Source organism: Eubalaena glacialis, chromosome 10 (genome assembly GCF_028564815.1).
Source record: "Eubalaena glacialis isolate mEubGla1 chromosome 10, mEubGla1.1.hap2.+ XY, whole genome shotgun sequence".
In the NCBI taxonomy this organism is placed as follows: domain Eukaryota; kingdom Metazoa; phylum Chordata; class Mammalia; order Artiodactyla; family Balaenidae; genus Eubalaena; species Eubalaena glacialis.
Window position 1 is genome coordinate 23,448,520 of NC_083725.1, and position 26,105 is coordinate 23,474,624.

General features: G+C 39.2%; 1 protein-coding gene across 1 annotated transcript; it reads left to right on the forward strand.

The window, feature by feature from the left end:
- Nucleotides 1–952: 952 nt before the first annotated feature.
- Nucleotides 953–24,606, forward strand: DLAT (dihydrolipoamide S-acetyltransferase). The gene is made up of 14 exons (XM_061202557.1): nt 953–1,346; nt 1,780–1,881; nt 2,668–2,792; nt 2,938–3,091; nt 5,590–5,716; nt 7,573–7,760; nt 8,828–8,981; nt 14,807–14,874; nt 16,070–16,162; nt 16,525–16,632; nt 17,202–17,317; nt 21,283–21,445; nt 22,446–22,582; nt 23,121–24,606. Exons 1-14 carry the CDS (start codon nt 1,068–1,070, stop codon nt 23,248–23,250), a joined length of 1,944 nt encoding a protein of 647 aa, XP_061058540.1. The 5' UTR covers nt 953–1,067; the 3' UTR covers nt 23,251–24,606.
- The last annotated feature ends 1,499 nt before the right edge of the window (nt 24,607–26,105 follow it).

Below are 26,105 nucleotides of genomic sequence, written 5' to 3' on the forward strand. Positions count from 1 at the left end.
CCTTCTGGCTGCCTTATTTTTCCAAATGTTTAATTACCAGCAAAGTTGAACATGTTCTCAAATGTTGTTTTTTCTTATTTCTTGTGTTCTTGATGTACACTGGGGATTTAGGGATATAAATATAGCACGTGCTTTCTAGTTTAATGCCACTCTCAGCTGAGAAATGAGACATTTTCTAATTATAGGATAACCCTACACAGAAGGGTACCTAACAAATGTAGGTAGAAGGGATTACATGGCAAATGAGAAACAGAAATCTGTTTTGTAAACTTGTAGCTTCATACAGAGAATATGCTTAATCCTGCTACAGTACTCTAGAATGTGGGAATATATCTTCCATTCGGCTGCCCTTCACATCATTTGGCTGGAAAACCTGTTCACCCCGGTTTCCTGTTGGGCTACAAACCTGAAATTAAATCTTTGTAACCCAGTACAGCCTGCGCGGAGCGACGCCCCAAACCTGGCGGCGGTTGGGTCCGCTGAGGCTGCGGGCGCATCCGGCGAGCAGAGTGATGCCCCCTCTGGCAGTTCTCCGCCGAAGCGCCTAGACCCGCCCCTCGGCCGCAGGCTCTCCGCACCCGGCTGGTCCTTGAGACCCTTCCCATTCTTTCCTCAAAGCGGGGCCACGCCCCTCAGCCCACCTCAGACCACTCTGCCTCTATTAGACCCGCTCTCGCCACCTTTTTAGGCCCCCCCCTTTCGGCCGTGCCCTACACAGCGCTAAGGTGAAGTCCTCCCCTGAGATGCGACCACCACTGCGAGCCCACCACCTGCCACTCCTCTCCACGTCTAATTCTCCCAGACTCGGCCTGCGGAAGCTCCGCTGGAACGCCTCTGCCACTCGTGGCTCCACAGTAGCCGCCCTGGGCCACCCTTTTCCCCGACTCCCGGGAGGAAGACCGTACGTTCTACACGTTTCTGGTCCACGGAAGGTGTGAGGCGAATCTTTGGAGCCCGTTTTACGACAACTTGCGGCCGCGCGGTGCGGCTGACGGCAACGCCGCGCTGCTCTTGGAGAGGTCACTTCGGAGACGGCGCTGGTTTTGGGGTGTGGGGTCAGTGGCAGTATGTGGCGCGTCTGTGCGCGACAGGCCCGGAATGCAGCCCCAAGGGCAGGATTTGGGGCTCGGTGGACGGCCTTGCGGGAGGAGCCGGGAGCTCGGTGCGTGACCCCGCAGGCTGGCTCGGCTCCGGCTCGTTACATCAGCAGGACCACAGGGTATGGGAGGGTCCGGGCACTCTGCGGCTGGAGCCCCACCTCGTGGGCCACACCGCGGAATCGCGTCTTGCTGCAGCTTTGGGGATCTCCTAGGCGCCGCTGGTATAGCCTCCCCCCGCATCAGAAGGTGAGCCCCAGACCTGTCCTTCGCGGGACCCCGTTGTCCTTCATGGGATCCTTACTCAGAGGTCTCAGTGATCCTCCATCCCCCCCCCCAGTATACTGCGTGTCAGTGTCCCTTCTCCATTACCCAGCTTTGCTGTAACTCTTGAGCTTCCTTCTCCTGACCTATTCCATTGAAGAGCGCCAAGCCTGGGGCGGTATGTGGAACGTCTGCTGAGTACATGCTGTGAGACCCACGCAGGCCTGTGGAGCAGAAAGCCTGTCCTTCTGGTGGAGAGCTTCTGGTGGCAGGAACCCCCTTTATATCCCCAGTGCCCACTGTGTGTTGGGACTCAAACTCTTTGCGTTAAATTGTAGTGAATTGAGTGAAGCGTTAAACCAGAATGAGAGTTAGGTAGCTCTTTGTAAATTTCGTATTTCTCCTTTGTCTTCTCCAGGTTCCATTGCCCTCTCTTTCCCCCACAATGCAGGCAGGCACCATAGCCCGCTGGGAGAAAAAGGAAGGGGAAAAAATCAATGAGGGTGAATTAATTGCAGAGGTAAGTTGTTTTAAAATATGGAAATAAGTTAGAAGGGACCGGCTTAGCTAAACTGAGGGGAAAAAATCAATGAGGGTGAATTAACTGCAGAGGTAAGTTGTTTTAAAATATGGAAATGAGTTAGAAGGGACCGGCTTAGCTAAACTGAGCATTAACTTTCTGAGTGGGTAGTTATCCCTTTTGCTTAAGAAACTTAGATGTTTTTTACAACTTGATATTAGAGAAGATTGGTTAGCTAAGTTAGCAGCAGCTAGCCAAACTGATTTTTAGCTAAGATATTTTTAATAGTAATTCTTTCAAACCTGTGATAGAGGCTTTATTTTCATGTGACTGTTGAACTGTATGATTTTTTTGAATTGAAGTATAGTTGATTTACAATGTTGTGTTAATTTCTGCTGTACAGCAGAATGATTCAGTTATACATATATATACATTTTAAAAAAAATATTCTTTTCCATTATGGTTTATCACGGGATACTGAATAAAGTTTCCTTGTTGGACCTTGTTGTTATCCATTCTGTGTAATAGTTTGCATCTGCTAAGCCCGAACTCCCACTCCATTCCCCTCCCGCCCCACAGCCACAAGTCTGTTCTCTATGTCTGTGAGTCCGTTTCCGTTCTGTAGATAAGTTCATTTGTGTCATATTTTAGATGCCACATATAAGTGATATCATGTGGTATTTTTCTTTTTCTTTCTGACTTACTGCACTTTGTATGATTTTAGACACAAGCTAATAAACTTCATACTGGCAGCAGAAGTCTAAGCTCCTGCTTTTGTGTTAAAAGGTTGAAACTGATAAAGCTACTGTTGGATTTGAGAGCCTGGAGGAGTGTTACATGGCAAAGATACTTGTTGCTGAAGGTACCAGAGATGTTCCAATTGGAGCAATCATCTGTATCACAGTTGAAAAGTGAGTAGTACCATGGCAATCTGTGGAACTTAGGTGCTCAAGTGGAGTATTTTAACCCAGAATTGCGAAGTTAGTTAAAGGCTTCTAAGACTACTGAATCCGCTTTATAACCCCCTTATACCTATGCATTCTTTCTGTTCCTTAGGCCTGAAGATATTGAGGCCTTTAAAAATTATACACTGGACTCTTCCGCAGCACCTACCCCACAAGCAGCCCCAGCACCAGCCCCTGCTGCCGCGGCTCCGTCACCTGCACCTCCCGCTCAGGCTCCCGGTAGCTCGTATCCTCCTCACATGCAGGTGAGGCTCAGCCTCTGGGTGTTTGCTCTAGAAGATTTATTATTCATTCATTATTTTTCATAGGTGGCTCTCACATCCTGGGAACTGGCATCAAATATGGCTAGTTTTTGTCATTTGAAAGTAAATAGAGGTTTAAACATGAAAATTGACAACTTTCATTCCTGGTGGTTATTTCCAGGTGTGTGAACTTGGCTAGTTCTTTTAACCTTTCACAGCCTCAGTGTAGCAGATAGGATAATGTTTGGTACTTCTCATTCAAGAACATTTTGTTAGATTTTGAGGATGATTTGTACTTACACTACTCCCTGTATAAATAGAGTTTTTAGTAGGCCCCAAGTACTGTCTGTTGAATGAAAGTTCCCAATTGGTGTTTTTCCTTGACATGTGGTATTCTATTTTCTAAGAGTTAAGTGAAGTAGTCCAGCAGTGTTAATAAAAGACTGAACTAAAATAAAGAATAAGTGTCAAATAGACATATATAATGACATTGCAACAAAGCTGAAGGTGGTAAATATAGTCACTGTTGATTCTATTAACTAAATCAGTTTCTAAGAAACTAATTAGTTTATTAGATATTAAGATTATCCCGTGTATATTTGTGTTTCAGATACTGGAAATGCATAAAAGCCAGCTGCACTTTTTCTAAAGGATTAAGACTAGAACTTTCCTTCACTTAGTTTATTTGTAGAAATTTTTGTATAGGAATAATTTTCTCCTTTGGACATCATATTCTATTCCATGGTCTTTTTTTTTTTTTTATAAATTTATTTATTTATTTATTTTTGGCTGCATTGGGTCTTTGTTGCTGTGCACGGGCTTTCTCTAGTTGCAGCGAGGCGGGGCTACTCTTCGTTGCGGTGTGCAGGTTTCTCATTGTGGTGGCTTCTCTTGTTGCGGGCCCTAGAGTGCGCGGGCTTCAGTAGTTGTGGCACATGGACTCAGTTGTCGTGGCTCGCGGGGGTCTAGAGCACAGATTCAGAAGTTGTGGCGCACGGGCTTAGTTGCTCCGCGGCATGTGGGATCTTCCCAGACCAGGGCTTGAACCCGTGTACCCTGCATTGCAGGCGGATTCTTAACCACTGCGCCACCAGGGAAGTCCTCCATGGTCTTTTATTAACATTCACTCATTATAAAGTTTTGCCTGGTGGTCAGTTCACGCATTTATCTCATCCTGTTCAGCAAATTCTGTCTCACTACACAAGACAGTACATTTCTCTATAATTTATGTCTTTGGCTTTTTGTGAAAGTTTTAGGGTTCTGTCTTAATTATTCTTTAAGATACAGTATAGAGATTATTGGATCCACTAATTTTTAAGAAGTAGATGAAGATGAGGGACTTCCCTAGTGGTCCAGTGGTTAAGACTCCACGCTCCCAATGCAGGGGGCCCGGGTTCGATCCCTGGTCAGGGAACTAAAAAAAGATTCTGCATGTCGTAATGAAGATCCCGCATGCGGCTACGAAGGTCCCGAGTGCCGCAACTAAGACCTGGTGTAGGTAGTTAGGTAGGTAGGTAGATAGATAAGATAGATAATTCTGACGAAGAAAAACATTTTTAAAATTTTCTAATTAGAGTTCTAAGTTTCGTTTTACTCCCCCCCCCTCACCTTCCTGAGACATCATCAGTTGAAATGATTTTTCTCTCAGCATAATCCTGTTGTTAATTAGATTAAAAAAAACTAAAAGATAGCAAACAAAACCCATAATGAGTAAGCATCCAAATTCAGTGGACATACAAGCCATATAAATAAGAAAGCAATTTTAAATTTAGATCAGCCAATCTGATGTTTAGATTTTACTGGAGTGGAAGTGACTATTGCAAGAGCAGTTTGTTCATTTGTTCATTCATTCATTCATTCATTCATTTTTTTGCCGCACCGTGTGGCATGTGGGATCTTAGTTCCCCGACCAGGGGATCGAACCCATGCCCCCTGCATTGGGAGTGCAGAATCTTAACCACTGGACCGCCAGGGAAATCCCAAACAGTTCTTAATATGAGTTTTTTTTATCTTGAAAAAGTGTCTGGGAAGTTTGGGAGAAATTCAGTTTCCCCTGAGTGAAGAGATAGATGCCAATACAGCGCACAGTAAAATTTTAGTGGAAAGTCTGGACTAAGGTCATTCTGTGAAAATGAAAAACTGCAGCTTAATCTAAGTGTTAAGAAAGACGAAAAGATGTTCTGTGCTTAGATATTTATTGAGGAATTAATTTTAACTGTCTAGAAAGAACTCTTTCCCATCTGCGCATTGTTTTTACATTTGGAGGGTGGAAAAGTATTTCAAAGGTGGGTCAGAGTATCGCTGGTACTATAAAAGCTTGAGATTTGAAAGATTCATGTGTAGGGACACTTGAGGCAGTGGGCTTTTGCTGCTGTGGGGGCATGGGAATTTGGATGGTCACAGTCACTATCATTCCATAAAACTGTTTGCTGGCCTGAGTTCCACTGTGTCCACAGTTTCCTAGTATTACACAGTAATAAAATATGTGTTTGTTTCTACAGGTGGTTCTTCCTGCCCTCTCTCCCACCATGACCATGGGCACAGTTCAGAGATGGGAAAAAAAAGTGGGTGAGAAGCTAAGTGAAGGAGATTTATTGGCAGAGATAGAGACTGACAAGGCCACTATAGGTGAGATTTCTTCAGCTCTTAATGGTTGAGGCACTGAGTTTTCCAATGAGGGAAGAGGATTGCCGTCCTATCCTATAATGAGTGAGTGATAACATGAAAAATTTTAATTCTTGGGATTCATTTCCTGGAACAGAATATTTCATAACAAAAGTGTGCATAGTTGGATTTGTCAGTACCATACTGTAGTCTCATTGAATCAAGGATATGTCAGCTTAGGGATTATTTTTAGACCAGAGTTTGCTTATTTATTAGCCTTATCATTGTCTAAACTGGGCAAGGGGGAAAAAAGAAGAAACAGGAGAAAATAACATCAAAGGCAGGAAAATACCAAAGAATTTCAGATGACTTTGAGGGAAGACTTGAAAGCAGGGCTTAGATTGTTTTCATAGTTTGAGAATGAGTGATGGAATGTATATATTACCTGTTCAGATACCATATCACATTTCCTTTTACTCCCTCTCTGATTTATTTTTATGCTTAGAACAAAACCCATATAGATAATCATATTTGTCATACCATGTGTAGATATTTGTAGATAAATGTATTTCCTGTCCAGTTCTCAGAGATGCAGTAGGAGATTCTGGGCTTCCTCTGCAGTGTTGTTTTCAGATTTTGTTCTTCAAACCCTGTGATTCCTTGATGGCACGTTGGGGCAAAGGAGAACTTAAGGAGCAGCACACTACTGTTCCCTGCCCGCTTCCCCACTTCCACCAGGACACCTCCTTTTTACCTTTCTGCATATTGTGCTTCCTCCCATAAGATTTTATTAGAAGAAAGGATTCTGTTTGTTAAAAAGAGAGAAACAAACAAAAAAACCCTGGCCAAAATAGATCTGCTTTGCATTTTAACTTGAATACCAATGTTGCTGTAGAGACTAGTATTCTAGAGACTCTGGTCACTAGAGAAGTATTACCTTGGTCAAACTCTTTAAACTCTGTTGTGGCCTTGGAGTCTTTTCTTTTTATATATGTCTTGTATTGGATATTAGTTCTCAACTGGGATATGGAAGGATTCATCAAAGATGTGTTTGTCAGGGGGAGGCACAACACCACAGAAAGCCAAGATCTGGAAGGCAAAAGTTGTCCTCTCCAATGGGTTCTTTTAGTTTTACTTTTGGAGCTCTTCATATTTGAGTTCCTTGTAAGAAAAGCACTAGCTGGGAATTCCCTGGCGGTCCAGCGGTTAGGACTCCGTGCTTTCACTCCCAAGGGCCTGAGTTCAATTCCTGGTGGGGGAACTAAGATCCCGCAAGCCGTGTGGCCAAAAAAAGAAAAGAAAAGCAGTAGCTGAATAAAGTTGTCAACACCACAGAATCTCTAGTTATGCTGTATTTCTTCATAATGAAATAGTTGGTGTAATACCAAGTGTGACCTCTTCAAAAAGTTCCAAAGATGCTTTTAGGGGTGTAATCCCATGTCACTATCAACTATAGTAGCTCTTTTAATTTAACCATGTGGTTCTGATCTTTAGCAGTACAACCGATGCCATCTTGGAGCCTTGTGGGGCTGCAAGGGGCTGCCCCTGGGGATGTTTTAAAGAAAACGTTCAGAACTAACCACTGTGTAATCTCTTGTAGTTTTATTTAACAGATGTTTATTTAGTATTTACTTTGTGCCGGGTACTGTTTCTAAGTATTTGGAAAATATTCACTTAATTTTTGTAATATCCCCGTGAGGTAGGTACTATTGTCATTCCCATTTTGTAGGTAAAGAAGCTGAGACACAGAGAGGTTAAATAGCTTGCAAAAGGTTATATAGCTACTTTGAAGAAGAACCTTTTACTTAAAACTGTGCTTTGAGTTTGGTAGGATAGTGGAGTCCTTTAAGTTCCATAATGGTTTTTTCTTTCTATTTAAGGTTTTGAAGCACAGGAAGAAGGTTACCTAGCAAAAATCCTGATCCCTGAAGGTACAAGAGATGTCCCTCTAGGAACCCCACTCTGTATCATTGTAGAAAAAGAGGCAGATATACCAGCATTTGCTGACTATCGGCCAACTGAAGTAACTGATTTAAAACCACCAGCACCACCACCTACCCCATCCCCGGTAGGTATGCTTCTAGAATTGAGGGAACACTTAAACCTTATTCATCTCTAAATTAAGGGATTAAAGTAGATAATATTCTAGGTTCCATCCAGATCTAAGATTCTATGAATAAGGAAGGAGATAGTTAACATTTGCGGAGACCTACACATTGTGTGGCACTGCACCATTCACATAATGGTCAATAGTTTGATTCGTATAGCTTTTTTTTTTTTTTTTTCCTGGTGTCTTGAGTCCTGCCGAGAACAAAGCTGAGGTGACATGTTCTTTTTCTGCTTTAGGTGTAGATATATATAAATATATGTGGAAGGTAATGCTTTGTCACCCATTTTCTGTAGAATTTGTAGTTTTTGTCATTGTCAATCCTCTTGGTATTAACATATAGTAGGTCAAGCTTATATTTGTAATACATTGGAACCTTCATGTAAATGGCTTATTTTGCATAGAATTTAGTCTGTCTCTTTGCACTATATACTATATACCTATAACATGAGCTTGTATGAATTCCAGGCATCAGTAACACTATAATGAAGCTTCTGCAGGTGTAGAATCATGTGAGGTTAGACTAGGTGCACAGTTCTGCCAGAGAAAACTTGATTTCTGACTGCCATACATTTATGGGGAGCTGGCAAGTAGTTGTAGTGGTTTATTTTTTAATGTGTTTCAACGTGGAACCTTCCAGAATAATTTATTATTTTGGAATTAGGTTAAGTAAAAACAAAAGCCATGTAGGTGATATAAGAGAATGAGAATAAAGAAGGGACAAGAGATTAAAGTGAAGAAAGGCTATAAGGATGTTATATACTGGTCACCAAAATTAAATTCCATGCCTCTCTTTGTTAATCATAGAGTTAGAGAATTTGACTTTGTTCCGTCTTTGACATAAAATAATGTTATTCTATTCGTATTTCTGTATTATGTTGGTTAAGCAGGAAAAATGTGCATTTGATATTTGGAAAAAAGAAAGTTATTTAATTAAAATAGGTTTGACTTAATAAACTATAAACTCTTAAATCTTTCAGACCAGTCTTTGCAGTGGTGAATTAACAATCTGTAACTTTTTTCAAAAGGCAGCCCCTGTTCCTCCAACTCCCCAACCTGTAACCCCTACACCTTCAGCCACCCGCCCAGCTACTCCTGCTGGACCAAAGGGAAGGTTGTTTGTTAGCCCTCTTGCAAAGAAGTTGGCAACAGAGAAAGGGATTGACCTTACACAAGTAAAAGGTAATTCTGTTTCTATGGAGTGGGGTTTTACTAAAATTTAGTTGAGTTTCTTCCTTAGGACCAGAGAGTACAACTATATATAGTCATCTTATCTGCGATAGTTGGGGGAAGGATGAGGGAGGGAAATATCTCCTTTGGTGCCACCACACAGTAGGAAAATTTACTGTGCTTTGTTTAGTCTGTCTAAGATCTATCTATATAATTTAGATAGCTTTTTTTCCTTCTCTGTTAACGGGAACTGCTTAATTGTTAGTGAAGGTATGATGTGTTTGTTCAGCAGAGTTGGGTTATGGTACTTGATTGTATAATAAGAAATCTGTATTAGTGCTAGGCTGATTGAATGTAGCAATACACAAAACAAAACATGAAGTTGGGGTGATTCGAAGTGACTTAAAATAATAAAATTCATATAAAACTGAACTAATGCCCCTAGAGGGCAAAGGAAAATGTCTTACCTATCTTTTCCTCCCCAGAGAGACAGTGTAGCTTAGTGATAAGAGCATGGGGTCTTGAATCAGACCATCTAGGGTTTAATCCTGGCTTTATCATTTTCTGTGTAATATGTCTTTCGATGAATTACTTAATCCATCTGTTTTTCCATCTGTAAAACTAGATAATAGTTTACATTAAAACAAGTGAAGTGCTTAGAACAGTATCTAGAATGTAATAAGTACTCAATACATATTAGTTTTGTTCACATTATTACTATTATTGGCTGGCATTTAAATGTTTTAAGCTAAAATTTAATGTAAGGTAATTAATATACTTTGGAAAAGGGGGGAAATTACTATTCCTGGAACATGGTTTGATGGCTAATACTATGTGCTAGTCTTTTAATTACCAGATTTAATTTGCATAACATTTATTGAAGTAAGAATTATCATTTCTCATTTTTTTATTGTCCAGCTATGGGCACTCATCGGTGGTTATCATCTGTCTGCAATCTATTGTTTTTATGGTTAGAAAGCAAGCCAATCCCCAAAGACACAAGAATAGAATGTTATCACTGTTTTACTTCAGAGGATTCTTGTAATATTGGAAGACCCTTTTTTCACCCTAATATTATTTCACTAGTGTATTGCCATTCTTTATGTACGTGTGATTAGAATCAGGGACAGCAATTTAAATTGGAATACATTTTAAGGGGAGGAGGGACTAGGTTAATAATTATATCTGAAGAATTTAGACAAGTAAACAAGGACCATTTATTAGATACTTAGCAATACTGACTGCCTTAGGAGAGATTTAAGTGGAAAAATCTCAATATTCTTATCATGCAGTTAGAGTTAAGTGATTCATTTATTTAGACAAATATTCATTGAGTATTGTCTGTGTACCCAACACTTGTTCATAAGACAGACAAGATTTCAGTTTCAGATGCTCATATTACCAACAATAAAGAATTAAATGGACAGGGAGTTATAGCATAGTAGTTAAGAGTATTGGCTTTGGAGTTGGAATGCTTGGATTTAAAACCCAGCTCTGTCGAACACTAGGTGTGTTACCTTTTGTGTCTCAGTTTCTTCATTTGTATATGAAAATAATATAGCTTGTTGGGATTAAATAAGTTAATAAACAGTGCCTGGACATAGAAAGCATATGTAGGTATTAGCTATGATGATAATAACTTATTAAATAAGATGATTTGAATGCTAAGAAAGAAATAAACCAAGTGATACACTAGTGAGTAACAGGGTGAATATATGTATAGTCATGACTGCTTTTGGACAGGGTGGTGGGAGAAGGTCTTTTTGATGAGGTGACATCTGATCTGACCTGAAAGATGAGTCAGCTATGAGCCAACCATGTGAAGAACTGGAGGAAAAGCATTTTGGGCAAAAACCAGCTTGAAGTGGAAAGAGCTTGGCATGTTTGAGGAACAGAAAGGAGGCCAGTGTTAATGGAGCATAGTGAGCAAAGGGTCTAGTGGTAGGAGATGAGGCCAGAAAGAAACCCAAGGGTGAGAACATAAAGGACTTTACAGCTTATGATAGAATTTGAATTTTATTTCAAGTACAGTATGAAGCCATTGAAAGATTAAAATGAAGTTGCATAAAATGATTTATATTTTTAAAAGATGATTTTGGCTGCTCTGTGCAAATGGATTAAATGAAAGCCAAGGCACCTGTTAAGATGCTGTTGCTGGAGCTGATGATGGTGGCTTACAAGGGTGGTGAGAGTAGAAATGAAAAGAAATGGACAGCTTCAACATACGTTTCTGCCATAGAATCAACAGAACTTAGTCAAGGATTGGATATGGGGACTCGACAACAGCAACTTCAAAAGAAATGTGCAGTGGACGCTGGTCTGGACAGGTTGAAAAATGAAAAGTGGATGAAGAAGTGGAGATAACATTGTGGACAGCTTATTCAAGAACATTTGCTGTGAAGGAAGGCATAGAAATAGAAATGTAGCTTTTGGGAGCATATGGGCTCAAGAGAGAGCTTTTGAAAATGAGTGATAGTAGAACAGGTCTAGTGTAGAGTTTCTCAGGGGTGGCACTGTGGACGTTTTTGACCAGGTAATTCTTTGTTGGCAGGGTGGCAGCTGGTGTCCTGTGCATTGTAGCATGTTTAGTAACATCCTTGGCTTTTACCTGCTACATGGTAGTAGCATACCCCGCTTGGGACAACCAAAAATATTTTCAAACATTGCCAGATGCCCCCTTGGGGGCAAAATTGCCCTGGTTGAGAACCAGTGGTCTAATAGAAAGGGATAAATTGATGATGTAGAAAAGGAGAAAGAGCAGAATAATTTGGCCAGGTACAAAGTTTTTGAGAATGTAAGAGGGGATGGGATTGGTTTGGGGTAGGAATTAGGACAGTTTGTCTACTTTTATAGGAGAGAAGAGAATATGGGGTAGGTTTATAGGTTTGGTGGTAGCAGATGAGGAGAGTACCTCTCTGGGCTGCTATTTGATCAGTAACATATAAAGGGAGGGGGTGGTTCCCTGGTGGTCTGGCGGTTAGGATTCGGCGCTTTCACTGCTGTGGCCCGGGTTCAATCCTGGCTGGGGAACTGAGATCCCGCACACGGCGGAAAAAAAAAAAGTATAAGGTGAGGGGATCTGCTGGAGAGTTAGTGTGGGGAGGTCTGAGGTTAGAGAGATTGTGAAATAGTGTTCTCAGAGACAGGGAAAGTGAATTCAAGGGAAACAATTTAATTTCTGGGTAGTTTTGTGTGTCTGTTTTAGGTTTGTGCCTCTGAATTTATAGTACAGTCATTCAGCTAGGTGTGTACTTTTTTCCCCCAGCAATATTAAGCTACTCTGGTGCTGGCACTGAGAAGGCATATGTTTTAGAGTTTGACCAGGGAGTGATTATAACAGTGATCCATAGAGAGTGTAGGCTGGGTAAGGAGGAAGAGAAGACAGGAGGCTGACAACATGATGAGAGCAGAGGAATTAGTGGAGTGGAAGAAATTTTGCATTAGGGGGAGTGAGTGGTCTGAAATAAGTGAACTGAGAGCATCAGTGGTTGGTGTTTTATGGCACCACCTCTGACACTAAATGTAATTTTTTTTTCCACACCAGCAATCAGTTCTCTACACCACGTGGGTATCCAGCAGTTCAATCCTATTCTGACACTGACTCTCCAGAGTTAGCATCAGACTCCACAGGTTTTTGTTTTTGTTTTTGGGTTTTTTTTTAAATTATTTATTTTTGGCTGTGTTGGGTCTTTGTTGCTGTACGCGGGCTTTCTCTAGTTGCATCGAGCGGGGACTACTCTTCGTTGCGGTGCGCGGGCTTCTCATTGCGGTGGCTTCTCTTTGTTGCTGAGCACGGGCTGTAGGCGCGCAGGCTCAGTAGTTGTGGGTCGCGGGCTCTAGAGCGCAGGCTCAGTAGTTGTGGCGCACGGGCTTAGTTGCTCCGCGGCATGTGGGATCTTCCTGGACCAGGGCTCAAACCCGTGTCCCCTGTATTGACAGGCAGATTCTTAACCACTGCGCCACCAGGGAAGTTCCGAGACGCCACAGGTTTAAAGGCTCAGTCCCACAAGTTTGCCCCCACTTGAGATGCCAGTCCTGAGGATCACCCATACTTCTGACACACTGGCTATAAACCAGGAATTCCCAAGACCCCCTCCTCGGGTTTGATAATTCACTAGAATGACTCACAGAACTCAGGAAAGCACATTATTTACTATTGCCTGTTTATTATAAAGGATACAACTCAGAACAGTCAAATAGAAGAGATGCATGAGACAAAGTATGGGGAGTGGGGGTTGGTGCTGAGCTTCTGTGCCTCTCTGGGAGCACCACCCCCCTTGACACATTAATGTGTTCACCAACCCGGAAGCTCTCCAAATCTTGTTGTTCAAGAGTTTTATTTGTATAGGGGTCAATTATTATTTTTATAGGCATCGTTGATTGTATCATCGGCCATTGGTTATTGAACTCAATCTCCAGTCCCCACCCCTACCCCTTTCCCCCAGGGACAGATTGCTTACCAAATTTGACCAAAATGTAATCATTTGGGGAGAAACTGTTCTGAAAGCCTAAACCCTGATATTCAGAGTTTGATTTGTCTCAGAGCTACCCATATTATGGTTTATATTTCTTTGATGCAGAGCATTTTCGCATCACTGTCCCATTTTATCCTCACAGCATTCCCATGAGTAGGGGCTGGTATGATAATCTGTCCTACAGATGAGACTAAAGACCAGATGAGATTAAGTGACTACAGTCATCTGTCTAGTTTATGTTTGACAACAACCCTACGTTTTTCACTCCTAGTCTAGTGTTCTTCCCTTTATACCATATTGCTTTATGATGGTCTGTTGTGCCTTCTTAACGAGAGAGACAAAAGAATTTCAAAGATTTCAGCTAAATCCTAATAGTCAGGAAATTCTTATAGGTGGATGAAGCTTAGTATAAGGCAGGTGGTACTGCAGTTTCCTCATCTTGAGGGGCTGCAGTGTCCAGATCAGCCTTGATTGTAAGGGGAGGTTATGGTTTCTGTCTTTTATAAGGAAGGGAATCTAATAGGCGTACTGCTGCCTCTGTTCTAGAGCTCCTGGTGAGGATAAACACAATCCTAGCCAACTCAGTTTTCATAATGAAGGAAAGGAGTTGGGACGAACCGCACACAACGAGAATCCTTTTAAAAGTCTGCCTTGGGGGAAGATGAATCAATTTGACCAAATATTTTCTAGAAGTGGGCCAGTGTAAAAGGTATTTTAATAACTAAATTCTGAATCTCCTTAGAATTAAGGTTCAGGATTATCTACTTAGGTGTAATGTTAAACCTAAGAGGTTGTGGATGGGAGGAGGAAAGAAATTGAATGAAAGTAAAATTAAGCCTGTTGAGGGAACTTTGAAGATCTTTCTTCATGTGTAACATGGCACTTTTTTCCTTCGTAATCTCTAACACAAGCCAGTATAGCGCCTTGGCTACTGTGAGAAAGCTGTGAATAATGGAGACCACATATAGAATGAATGGTTCTAAAGATGAGATCATTGCATTTGAGAGTTATTCATGCTATTTCAGGGTAAAAACAATTGACTTGCCTGATTTGTCCAAAATAATTGTGATCACATCTGTCGACTCTGTAGCAAGGGAATTCTTTATGAGCAAATGAATGTAGAACCCAAATGAGATCTATTCCAGGGTTTCAGAAAGGGTGTTTTGGAGCTAACGGAGAGGAAGGCAACAAAAGGTGGTATTTTTAAGGAAAAGTTTAAGGGGCATGATTAAGGCAGTGGCCCCTTTAGAGGGTCTTTGGTAGAGAACCTCTAGGAACTTGCACTTCAGGATCACAGTGCTGATCTCCTTGAGGAATTAGCGGTACGCTCTCATGTGTGTGGTATTTCTGTGTCTCCTCCAGGGACGGGACCAGACGGCAGAATCATCAAGAAGGACGTCGACTCCTTTGTGCCTACTAAAGCTGCTCCTGTGAGTTATATTTCACTTCTTAAATTTTGGTTGCAGTTTGTCCCTGCAGAGTGCTTTGTGCACCCTGTTAGACCCTTGCATACATTATTATGAGTGAAATAGCTTAATCAGAACTGTGTTTTCTTTTGTCTAATTTCACTGGCTAGCAATATGTACCTATGAATGTGCTGTTATTCATACACAAAAGCAAAGATGATATACTACATTGAAATCCATTCCAAGTTGTTTTTGTTTTTTCTTGAGTAGTGATACTAAATTTTTCCTAACTTGTCATCTTATTCAGGCCCTATTTTTTAAAGCATGCTTGCAAGTTGGTTGGCCAGCGTTTGAGTTTTATGTGGTTAATTAGTCCACAGGGGGATTAAATCCACATAGCCAACTCCGTTTGATCAGTAAAGGCACTAAAATAATCAACTATAAGTAAGGAAAATGATTTAGTTACTTAGATGTTTGCTTTAAAATAAAAGATTTGTCATTGTTTTTTTTTAAATAAATTTCTTTCTTTCTTTATTTTTGGTTGCGTTGGGTCTTTGTTGCTGTGCGCGGGCTTTCTCTAGTTGTTGTGAGCAGGAACTACTCTTCGTTGAGGTGCACGGGCTTCTCTTGCTGTGGAGCACGGGCTCTAGGCGTGAGGGCTTCAGTAGTTGTGGCTCGTGGGCTCAGTAGTTGTGGCTTGCAGGCTCTAGAGCGCAGGCTCAGTAGTTGTGGCGCATGGGCTTAGTTGCTCCGCGGCATGTGGGATCTTCCCAGACCAGGGCTCGAACCCGTGTCCCCTGCATTGACAGGCGGATTCTTAACCACTGTGCCACGAGGGAAGCCCCTGTCATTGTTTTTTCTTAACACTATTCAGGAAAATACATTACTTTCTTTGTATTTATCTCTTAATCTTTTCAATTTAGGAATGCTTTGATTGCTTTTCTTGAAGAAAGTTTTGTGAAAACAAAATTATTTTGATATAAACTAGTCATAGAAAAATGACATTTAAAACATGATTATCCAATTCTAAGTATGAAAATTAGAAACAAAACTCTTAAACAAGCACAGTCCAAATCGGAGTCCCTTTTGCTCCCTTGGGATAGAAATAGCTGTTTTTCTATAAACCGTTTAATTTTCACTTTGCCATCTGTAAAAGAGTCACTAACAGTTGTTCACAGTTGCTTATGCTAAGACTAAGAACTTTTTTACCTCCTTCTAGACCCCAGCAGCTGCTGTGTCTCCCCCGAGTCCGGGAGTGGCTGCGGTTCCTACAGGTGTCTTCACAGATATCCCAATCAGCAACATTCGCCGAGTAAGAGTATTACCATAACTTTTTGACCCAAAGCTGTTGGGGGCATCTTTGCTCTGATTGTTCAGTTGCATCCACAGTTTGAAACACTAAGAAGAGACTTTTTAAAAATTGGGAACCTTAGATGATTCATTTAATAGGTGTTTGGTTTGGCCAATAGAATTCTTGGGATACACAAGCACTGTGTTCTGATTAAATACTGTTGGAAGGGGCTAAGTTGTGGTGCAGTCCTCCATCTTCCAGTTCTAATAATGCTTGAGGTGAGCATTACCAGGGAGCAGGGTAAAGGGGCAAACAGAGCCCTGAATGAGATGAGGTCTCATTTCAACTCAAGATAATTGATTTTTGAATCTCTTTGATTTCAGGTTATTGCACAGCGGTTAATGCAATCTAAGCAAACCATACCTCATTATTACCTTTCTGTTGATGTAAATATGGGAGAAGTTTTGTTGGTACGGAAGGAACTTAATAAGGTAAAAGGTCTGGAAATTCCACCTTTATAAATTCTAAAAGTCTTGTTTTCCCTCACTGAATATTTATATTTTTGCCCATATTTTGTATTTTGTTACAAATGCCAATTGATAATGGAAAAATGGATGTCATCTTAATTTTAACTTACAGAGAATATCCTGGAGAATTTTCATTTTCTAACCCTTGATTAAAGCTTATGATTAAAGTCGACTTTGCCATGGATCCATTTTAGCCTAACATAGTCACTATGATCCTATGAGACTACTTGAGTCTCTTCTGGTAGATAAGAAACAGTGTGTTTACTTTGTGTTTATAGTTAAGTACCAAGCACCTACTTAGTGTTTAGTTACTTAGTAACTTATGGGATGCAGCTAAAGCAGTGCTTAGCAGGAAACGTACAGGTGTAATGGTCTACATTAAAATAGATGAAAAAAAACAACTTTTGGTTTCTTTTCATCCTTTCCACTTTAGGACATCTGTATATCCACCCCCTCCCACCTTCTCAAGATTATATAGTTTCAGTCTTTGAGAAGAGAATTTAAGAAACTACAATGGTTTCTTGTCTTTGCAGATGTTAGAAGGGAGAAGCAAAATTTCTGTCAATGACTTCATTATAAAAGCTTCAGCTTTGTCATGTTTAAAAGTTCCTGAAGCAAATTCTTCTTGGCTGGACACAGTTATAAGACAGTAAGTATAACACTTCTGGGGAAGGTATATATATATATCTATCCATCAGCAGTTTTTTGTGTGCTGTCTCATGTATAACTTGGAGTATAGGGAGTAAGGAGGAGCAGAATATGGAGGGGGAGATGACTTCCACAGGCAAGACAATTTGAAAACAACGTAAAGCTATTTCTGAGATCATGAATTTAGTTAGTAAAGACTACAGATTCTTTGTATGAGTTCAGGAAAGGGAGATAAGTGTACAGATATGTATAATTAAGTTGATAATGACTCTCACAAAGCAGGATTGAAATGGTTTTGTTCACCAATGAGTTCTGCTAAACTTTAGTGGGGGCAAAATTGAAAACAAAACCAAAAAAACAGTATTTGTTAATATTATGGTAGCATGTGACTGGCACGGTGCTCTTGGTGTCTTTCACATGTTGTCTCATTTAATCCTTATGACCACGTTATGAGTTAGGTGGTTTTACACCCATTTTCTAGATGAAGAAACTGAGGCTCAGTAAGTTGAGTTACTCCCTGAGTTAATATGTTAGTAAGTAGCAGAACTGTGGTTGGAACCAGGATTCTGACTCAGCCTAGGTTTTTTCTACTATGTAGATGCTTTTATATTATTAATTTATTTTTTTTACAATAATAGTATGTACATTAGAATATTAATTCATGGCTTACGGTGACCTGCTCAACCTTTAATCTGAGGTCCACTCCCAAGAGGCAAACACAGCCTTTAAACTGTTATTTCTTTTGGTATTTACTTTCCTATTTCTAAACAACATTCTTCTGTTGCCTTTCATAAATTTTTCATTTACTTTACTTTATCAACTGACTTCCTATTAAAGAAGGTTAAGATTTAGCTTTGTTCTGCCCTCTCTACAAACAGACACACACACACACACACACCCATCATCCTACCAAATTGATTGTAGCACAAATTTTGGACAAATCAGTATTCAGTGTTAATATCTTTATGACTATGAAAAATTGTTTATGACTAAGGAAGTATAGTATACCATGAATACCAACCTGATTTTAATGATTGCCTAAGAGGGGCTAATTTTTAAATTACTCATCATGAAATCTTTCTGAAACTCCCCAAGAGAACTCTAAACGTGTTTCACGAGACTGAAAAATGGTTTACTGATTCTAATTTTTTCCTTGGTCACCCCACTCTTAGAGAACATCTGAGGGTCTTACTATTTTTCAGAGACTATATTAGCTTTCTAGAGCTGCCATGACAAATTACCACAAAATTCGTGGCTTAACAAAAATTTATTCTCTCCTAGTTCTGAAGGTCAGAAGTGTGAAATCAAGGTGTCGGCAGGACTGTGCTCCCTCCACAGGCTCTCGGGTGGACTCTTGCTTGCTTTCTCCAGTTCTGGCGGCTCCAGGCATACCTTGGCTTGTGGCTGCACAGCTCCAACTTCACATGGCCTTCATGTGTCCATGTCTTCTCTCTGTCTCTTACAAGGACACTTGGCATTGGATTTAGGGCCCACCCAGATAATCTAGGGTGATCTCATCTCAAGAGCCTAATTACATCTGCAAAGACCTTTTTACTAAATAAGGTCACATTAATAGATTCTGGGATTAAGACATAGACATATCTTTTAGAGCACGGTTATGAACATTTGAGGACAATTCTTTGTGTGGACATATGTTTTCATTTCTCTTGGGTAGACTCCTTGGAGTAGAATTGCTGGGTCATAGGGTAAATTTATGTTTAATCTTTTAGGAATATCTGAAGGAAACACTACTTAGATGAAAGGATGGACGTTGCAGGGCAAGTTCTATGAATTATTTATTAATCCTTACCAAGTGCCCTTCAATTTGTTCATACAGCTATTCAGCAGATATTTATTGAACATATACTGTTTGCTGGATTTAGTGGTGAACAACATAGGAAACACCATCCCTACTCTCTTAGGAGGAAGATTATTGAACAAATAATATTGTAATAACAGGAAAATTTAATTAAGAAAGCAGTGTTTGCTGTGTGATACCTTGGCCAGAGCCCAGCTATGGTAGTTGCTAAGTGTCACACACTGTATTATTAGAGCAGGTCCCTGTGTTTGCAAGTGACAAAAGCCTGCTGCCTCTGGTCAGCTTGGGCACACTGCGGGGTATGGTCCCCATAATCTCCAAAGAGCTGGAGTTCTTCCTTCATGTGAAGTTTTAACTTTTTCTTTTTTTTTTTTAATTGAATTATAGTTGATTTACAATATTATATTAGTTTTAGGTGTATGGCATAGTGATTCAGTATTTTTGCAGATTATACTCCATTATAATTTATTACAAGATAATGGCTATAATTCCCTGTGCTATACAATATATCTTTGTTGATTATCTATTTTATACATGGTAGTTTGTATCTGTTAATGCCATACCCCTAATTTGTCACTCCCCCCTTCCCTCTGTCCTTTGGTAACCACTAGTTTGTTTTCTGTATCTGTGAGTTTGTTTCTGTTTTGCATGTGCATCCATTTGTATTATTTTTTACATTCCGCATATAAGATACACAGTATTTGTCTTTCTTTGATTTATTCCAGTAAGCATAATATTCTCTAGGTCTGTCCACATGGCTGCAGATGGCAGAATTTCATTCTTCTTTATGGCTGAGTAATATTCATGTGTGTGTGTGGGCACTTGGGTTGCTTCCATGTCTTTTCTTTTTTTTTTGGCCACGCATGTAGGATCTTCCCCAACCAGGGATCCACCCCGAGCCCCCGGCAGTGGAAGCTCAGAGTCTTAACCACTGGACTCCTAGGGAAGTCCCTTCTTCCATGTCTTTAATTACTATGTTCATTTTTTCCAGATATATTCCCAGGATTGGAATTGCTGGATCATATAGTAGTTCTATTTTTAGTTTTCTAAGGAACTTCCATACTCTTTTTCCACAGTGGTTGCACCAATTTGTTGATACATTCTCACCAACAGTATACAATGGTTCCCTTTTCTCCATATCCTCACCAACATTTGTTAACTTTTTCTTTATTGCAGATCACTTTAGCAGGGGCCCTTACACAGACAACCCCTAAGGAGACTCTGATACAATTCAGGAGTTTGGGAACTTGGTTGGGGGGAGGGAAGTCATTCTTTTCTACTAACCTTTAACTGAAATTTAGCATTTCCTCCCATTATAAATATAAAGAACAAATCAAAGAGGTATTAATAGTACTTGTGCTGATGACCAAATAAAAATAAAGTTATTTTCATATCACATTGTAGTTATTGTAGATATCTTAAAATATATTTTTTTCTTATCACTACTTCAAAAGTATAGCCATAATTAGACCTGCTGCAAGATTATTGAGTTAATACAGAAGCGCATATATCACAATTTTGTTTTTTGAATAGTTTGATAACTGAATTTCAATATAGTTTGTTTTGGGGGAAGTTTTTCTGGTAATTTGAGTATTTTGTTTTCTGTGTTTAAAAAATATATTCTGAGAAGGGACCCAAATGCAAATGTGCCCCATGGCGTAGAAAGGATTAGGAATCCTACTTTTATGTTTTGAGACAACACCACCACCCTACCACATGAGTACTTCTCTTTCTCCCACCATGCAGTCCTTTCCCTTCACTCTTCCGTTCGTCTGCTCAAGCTCTGCTTGCAGACTCAGCTCCAGCCAATCCATTTCATTTCAAAATCTAAGGAGTTCTTTTTAATTCTCACTGGATGCTGAACCTTTTTTTCCCCACCTGTACCCAGGGTGTTAGTCAAGGCAGATGAGGGGTAGTTAGCGAGTACGTGTGAAACCAACCTACTGACACATCTCTCATTCATTTTTTAAAAGTGCAGGTCTAAGAGAGGCCACAGCAAAATTTAAAAACCAGGAAAGAGCTCTCCCTGGCTGAAAAGTAGCACAAACTGAAGTAAATACCACTATTCTTGGGTAACCTAAAACAAACTCTTAATTAAACATTTTTGATGATTACTGAGGTTTACTTTTCTTTTTCTTTTTAAATAGAAATCACGTTGTTGATATCAGTGTTGCAGTCAGTACCCCTGCAGGACTCATCACACCTATTGTATTTAATGCACACATAAAAGGACTGGAAACCATTGCTAATGATGTTGTTTCTTTAGCAACCAAAGCACGAGAGGGTAAACTACAGCCACATGAGTTCCAGGTAAGGTATTAATTATTTATCTTCTGAATGTTATGATGTTATTTTAATGAATTATGTTATTTTAAAATTTGGCATTATGTTTCTATTGCATTTTCCACCTTTTGATTCTGCCTTGTGTCCTCACTGACACAAGGTCTTGAAAATAAGGAAAAATTGAGTAACCTATCAAAAGCTGAAAATAACCCATTTTCAAGTAGTGTGCAAAAGCCACACAACTGACTTTTGTTCATATTGCTATAGTTGTATGTTTTCAGTAAAGTGTATTCCATTCATTCCTTTTTTCCTTTCAGCTTTATTTATGTATAATTAGCAAATAGGAATTGTAATATTTAAGGTGTACAACTTGACGTTTTGATATATGTATACACTGTGAAGTGATCATGACAAGCTAATTAACATATCCATCACCTCATATATTTACCATTTTCCTTTTTTTTTTCATGGTAGTTGAATCCTTTTTCTAAATTCATTTTATTGAAGTATAGTTGATTTACAGTGTTGTGTTAATTTCTGCTGTACAGCAGAGTGATTCAGTTATACATGTATATACATTCTTTTTCATATTCTTTTCCATTATGGTTTATCACAGGATATTGAATATAGTTCCCTGTGCTATACAGTAGGACCTTGTTGTTCATCCATTCTATATATAATAGTTTGCATCTACTAATCCCAAACTCCCAATCCATCCCTCCCCAACCCTCTCTCCCCGCTTGATGACCCCAAGTCTGTTCTCCCTGTCTGTGAGTCTTGTTTATGTTTCGTATAGAAGTTCATTTGTGTCATATTTTAGATTCCGCATATAAGTGATATCATATGGTATTTGTCTTTCTCTAACTTACTTCACTTGGTATGATAATCTCTAGGTCCAATCCATGTTGCTGAGAGTCCTTAAAGTAAAATATGATCTTAAGGTCTTTTCACAAAACATTTGTCATTTTTTTCTAATTTACGTTGACAAGCAGTTACCATGATCTGTTTTTAATCTTTTTTTCTTTAGGGTGGCACTTTTACGATCTCAAATTTAGGAATGTTTGGAATTAAGAACTTTTCTGCTATTATTAACCCACCTCAAGCATGTATTTTGGCAATTGGTGCTTCAGAGGATAGACTGGTTCCAGCAGATAATGAAAAAGGGTAAGTGCCAAAATGGAGAGGGAGTTGTAAATTCACTTTCATTACAATATACCTGTTTTTGAGTCTCAGTTTTTATAATTATTGGCATGGCATATTGGAGCTTCAGGCAACAACTCTTCTTATTTTACTGTTTGAGATGGGAAGTCTTGTTAACTCTAGGTCAGGGGTCAGCATACTTTTTTCTTAAAGAGCCAGTTAGTAAATTATTTTATGCTTTCTGGGTCATACGGTGGCTATTGCAAATACTCTGCCATTGTGGTGTAAAAGCAGGCATAGGCAATACATAAATGTATTCCAGTAAACCTGTGGGATTTGGTCTGAGGGCTGTTGTTTGCGGACCTGTATCCTCTAGGTGGCTGTTTGGTCTGTTTCTTCAAACTATTAATTTGAGCTAGAGGTGTACAGCCCATGAAGAATAGGTGGAAAATAATGTTACCTGGTTGGGATTATAAGTTAGGTGTTGGCATTTGGGCTGGTTACTAGCTAAAATCTAGTGATTGCTTTCAGAATTCCTAATAATGTTTTTATCTTTTTCTAGATTTGATGTGGCTAGCATGATGTCTGTTACACTCAGTTGTGATCATCGGGTTGTGGATGGAGCAGTTGGAGCCCAGTGGCTTGCTGAGTTTAGAAAGTACCTTGAAAAACCTATCACCATGTTGTTATAGTTAACCCAAGAATTTCTAGACTTTCCCAGGTCACACTGGTTCATTCTTAACCAAGATACAAATACGTTATTAAAAGGTGGTTCTCTTTTTATTTTAAGGTTAACCAGTTACGTTTGAGTCTGTCCAGATAAGTTATTTGTAATAGGCATTACTGAATTTTTTAAGATGCCAATTACATCCAGATATTGTGCACATTTAATCAATACCAAATTTTAAGCTGTGTACTCCTAGTCAAGGGGCATGTGGCTTAGCCCTTTGGTGATAAGGACTTCCACTGGGAAATGTAGAGGTAGAATTGTGGTTCCCTATTGAGACAGGCACATAAAAGTAACCTTGATGAGATCTTGAGGTTTTGAAATTTAATTACCTCAAATGTTTTGTTTAGATTTGAGAAAAAGAGAAGAAGTCGGGAAAATTAGTTCTCTTGGAGAAAGGGTTTGAACTGAAGCTTGATTTTGGAACATAAACCTAATTTAAAATTTTCTGTTACATAATCTCGGTTTATCATGGATGGGAAGCATAGAGAACTTCAAGGAAAATAAGTGAAATTTTAAAAGTCAACATTTTCTTAGAACTGTTGAACCAGCTGTTCTTTGTTTATTTTTCTATGAATTCAGAAATGGTTGTTTTCCCCTCTTGAGAGGAAGATATAAATATGAGCCAGCTACTTGGTATAAGTGAGAATTTGTGTGGGTATCTATTTAAACAATTTAAATGTGTCATTCTGAGAGCAGAATTCTATAATTACCTCCAAATAAAAGAATATGCTTATAGAATTTAGCAGAGTGAAGTTGTGAAAGTAGAATTTTTCCTCCAAAATTAACTGGTGGTTACTTGCAAATGAACTTAATTACCAGGATTTATTACTTAAATAACTTTGAAACACTATATCAAGTAACTGTGGAATTAAGTGTGCATATGTAAACTATGTTTCCTAGTGAGATATGTGCCAAAGTCCATTTATCACCAGGTTCTGTCTGAAAAGAAGAGGGGAGAGATACTCTGGTGAACGGTTTGGAGTGATAAAAGATGATGACCAAAACGAAGTGGTTAGTTCTACTTGGATAAAGTGAAAAATGTTAAATGTGTACAAAAAAAGCGTTCTGTGTTTTTCCACCCCAGTGTTGTCTCGTGTAAAATAAGAAAGCCCTAAAATCCTATCGGAGAGAAAAAAATTATTTAGGTTGTTTGCTACCTTATCAGCCTAAATATTTTTTTCCCATTTTGTTAGGATTTGCCTTTCTTTGGGGGGGGTGGATGGTGGTGATATTCAGGATAATAAAAATGAATTAGAAACATCACAATTCTAGACTTTCTATTGAATTGATGTGTTTTAATAAATATTTGGAATTGTAATATGTGGAGCTGTTCCCTGAAATTTAGGTCTTTCAATGTTGAATCTATTTCTAAATGTTCATTATTTCATGGTGCACAAGTGACACTCCATATATTCCAGAAATATTTTCCTTGCTGTATTATTATGAAAACAATTCAATACATTAATCTGATTTTTCAGTAATTAGTAATTTTAGCTTGAACTGAAGATTATGCAGAAGGAACAAACTTATGACAAGGGACCATCACCAGTATGAGCCATATCTGGTTCAAATACATGAAACTTCAAAGATAACTCATTCTTTGCTAATGTTTATGGCTCTATTGTTCCCTTGAGAGAAAAATAAAAAGTTGCATTCTAATAAAAATTGTTCTTGAGTTAAAAATTAATCTGAGCTATAATCTAAATCTGGATTCAGTCTATTTGTCTTACCAGAACTGAACAAACAAAAGTTAGAAATAGTGCTTTGCTTCAAATTAGATTGTTTAAAAATGAAACTATATGTTTTCAATGTGTCTGGTCTAATATTTTTGATCTGTGGGTAATTATTTTTCACATTAGATTATTTAAGACCAGGAACAGCTGTGTACATGGTAAGCTCTTAATACAGATATAGTTTGAGTTTACAGAATTGGTAAAATAAGGACTGAGTTTAGGAGCATATAATCTAATGCTTTAGGCTCAAGGAGCTCTCTTGTTGGGGGGAGGCACATAGCAAGATGGAAGTGTGGTCTGGCTCTGTTAGGTACTTTACTCCATTCCTGAGGTTTGTGAGTGAAGTTAAGATATCCCAAGGCATGGTCTACAAGAGGAGTTGACCAGTGCGAGAGATAATAGGAATGTGCTGTAAGGAATACTCATCACCCAGTAATGCGTGAACTCTGGAATACATGGGAAAATAATCACTGCTGATTACGGATCTCTAACACCAAGTTTATAGAAAAATCTGGTATCTAAATCAAGGCTAATTCATGTCCATCTCAAAGTTTTCAGTTTTGAGGAAGAAAAATCTTGGTAAGATTCAAATTTAAACTACTCCACAGTTCATTATTAGTTAATGCTCTTCCTGGACCAAGTTTTGCTTTTTGTAGGGAGGGGGAGGTGGAGATGTTAGAATATAAGTGAAAGTATTTTGGAAAATAACTAGGATGTAAATTTAACATTTTAACATTAAGCATGTTAGATCTTGTACTCATTTTATTAATAAGTACCCAATTACATAGCTGCTGACATAAGTAACACCTAAGTGCGAGAGTGCAAGAGTAGAGTCAGCCAGTTCTATATAGTTAGGTGTGGGAGTTTATAGGAAATAAGTTTCCACAGTGATTTTGTAGAAGCAAAGATAAGGTCAAAGCATTCCAAGTTTTTTTTTTTTTTTTTTTTAAAGGTGGTAAATTTTAGAATTCCCTGGAAATGTTTCCAACCACACAGCCCCTTCATGCATTCTTTTTTTTTTTTTTTTAACTAATTTATTTATTTATTTTTGGCTGTGTTGGGTCTTCGTTTCTGTGCGAGGGCT

Excerpts from the sequence above, each read along its gene's own strand:
- DLAT (XM_061202557.1), top strand. The coding sequence starts at position 1,068 with ATGTGGCGCGTCTGTGCGCGACAGGCCCGGAATGCAGCCCCAAGGGCA. Across the intron at positions 3,092-5,589 it reads CGTATCCTCCTCACATGCAG|GTGGTTCTTCCTGCCCTCTC; the intron begins GTGAGGCTCAGC and ends TTGTTTCTACAG. Across the intron at positions 17,318-21,282 it reads CTGGACACAGTTATAAGACA|AAATCACGTTGTTGATATCA; the intron begins GTAAGTATAACA and ends CTTTTTAAATAG.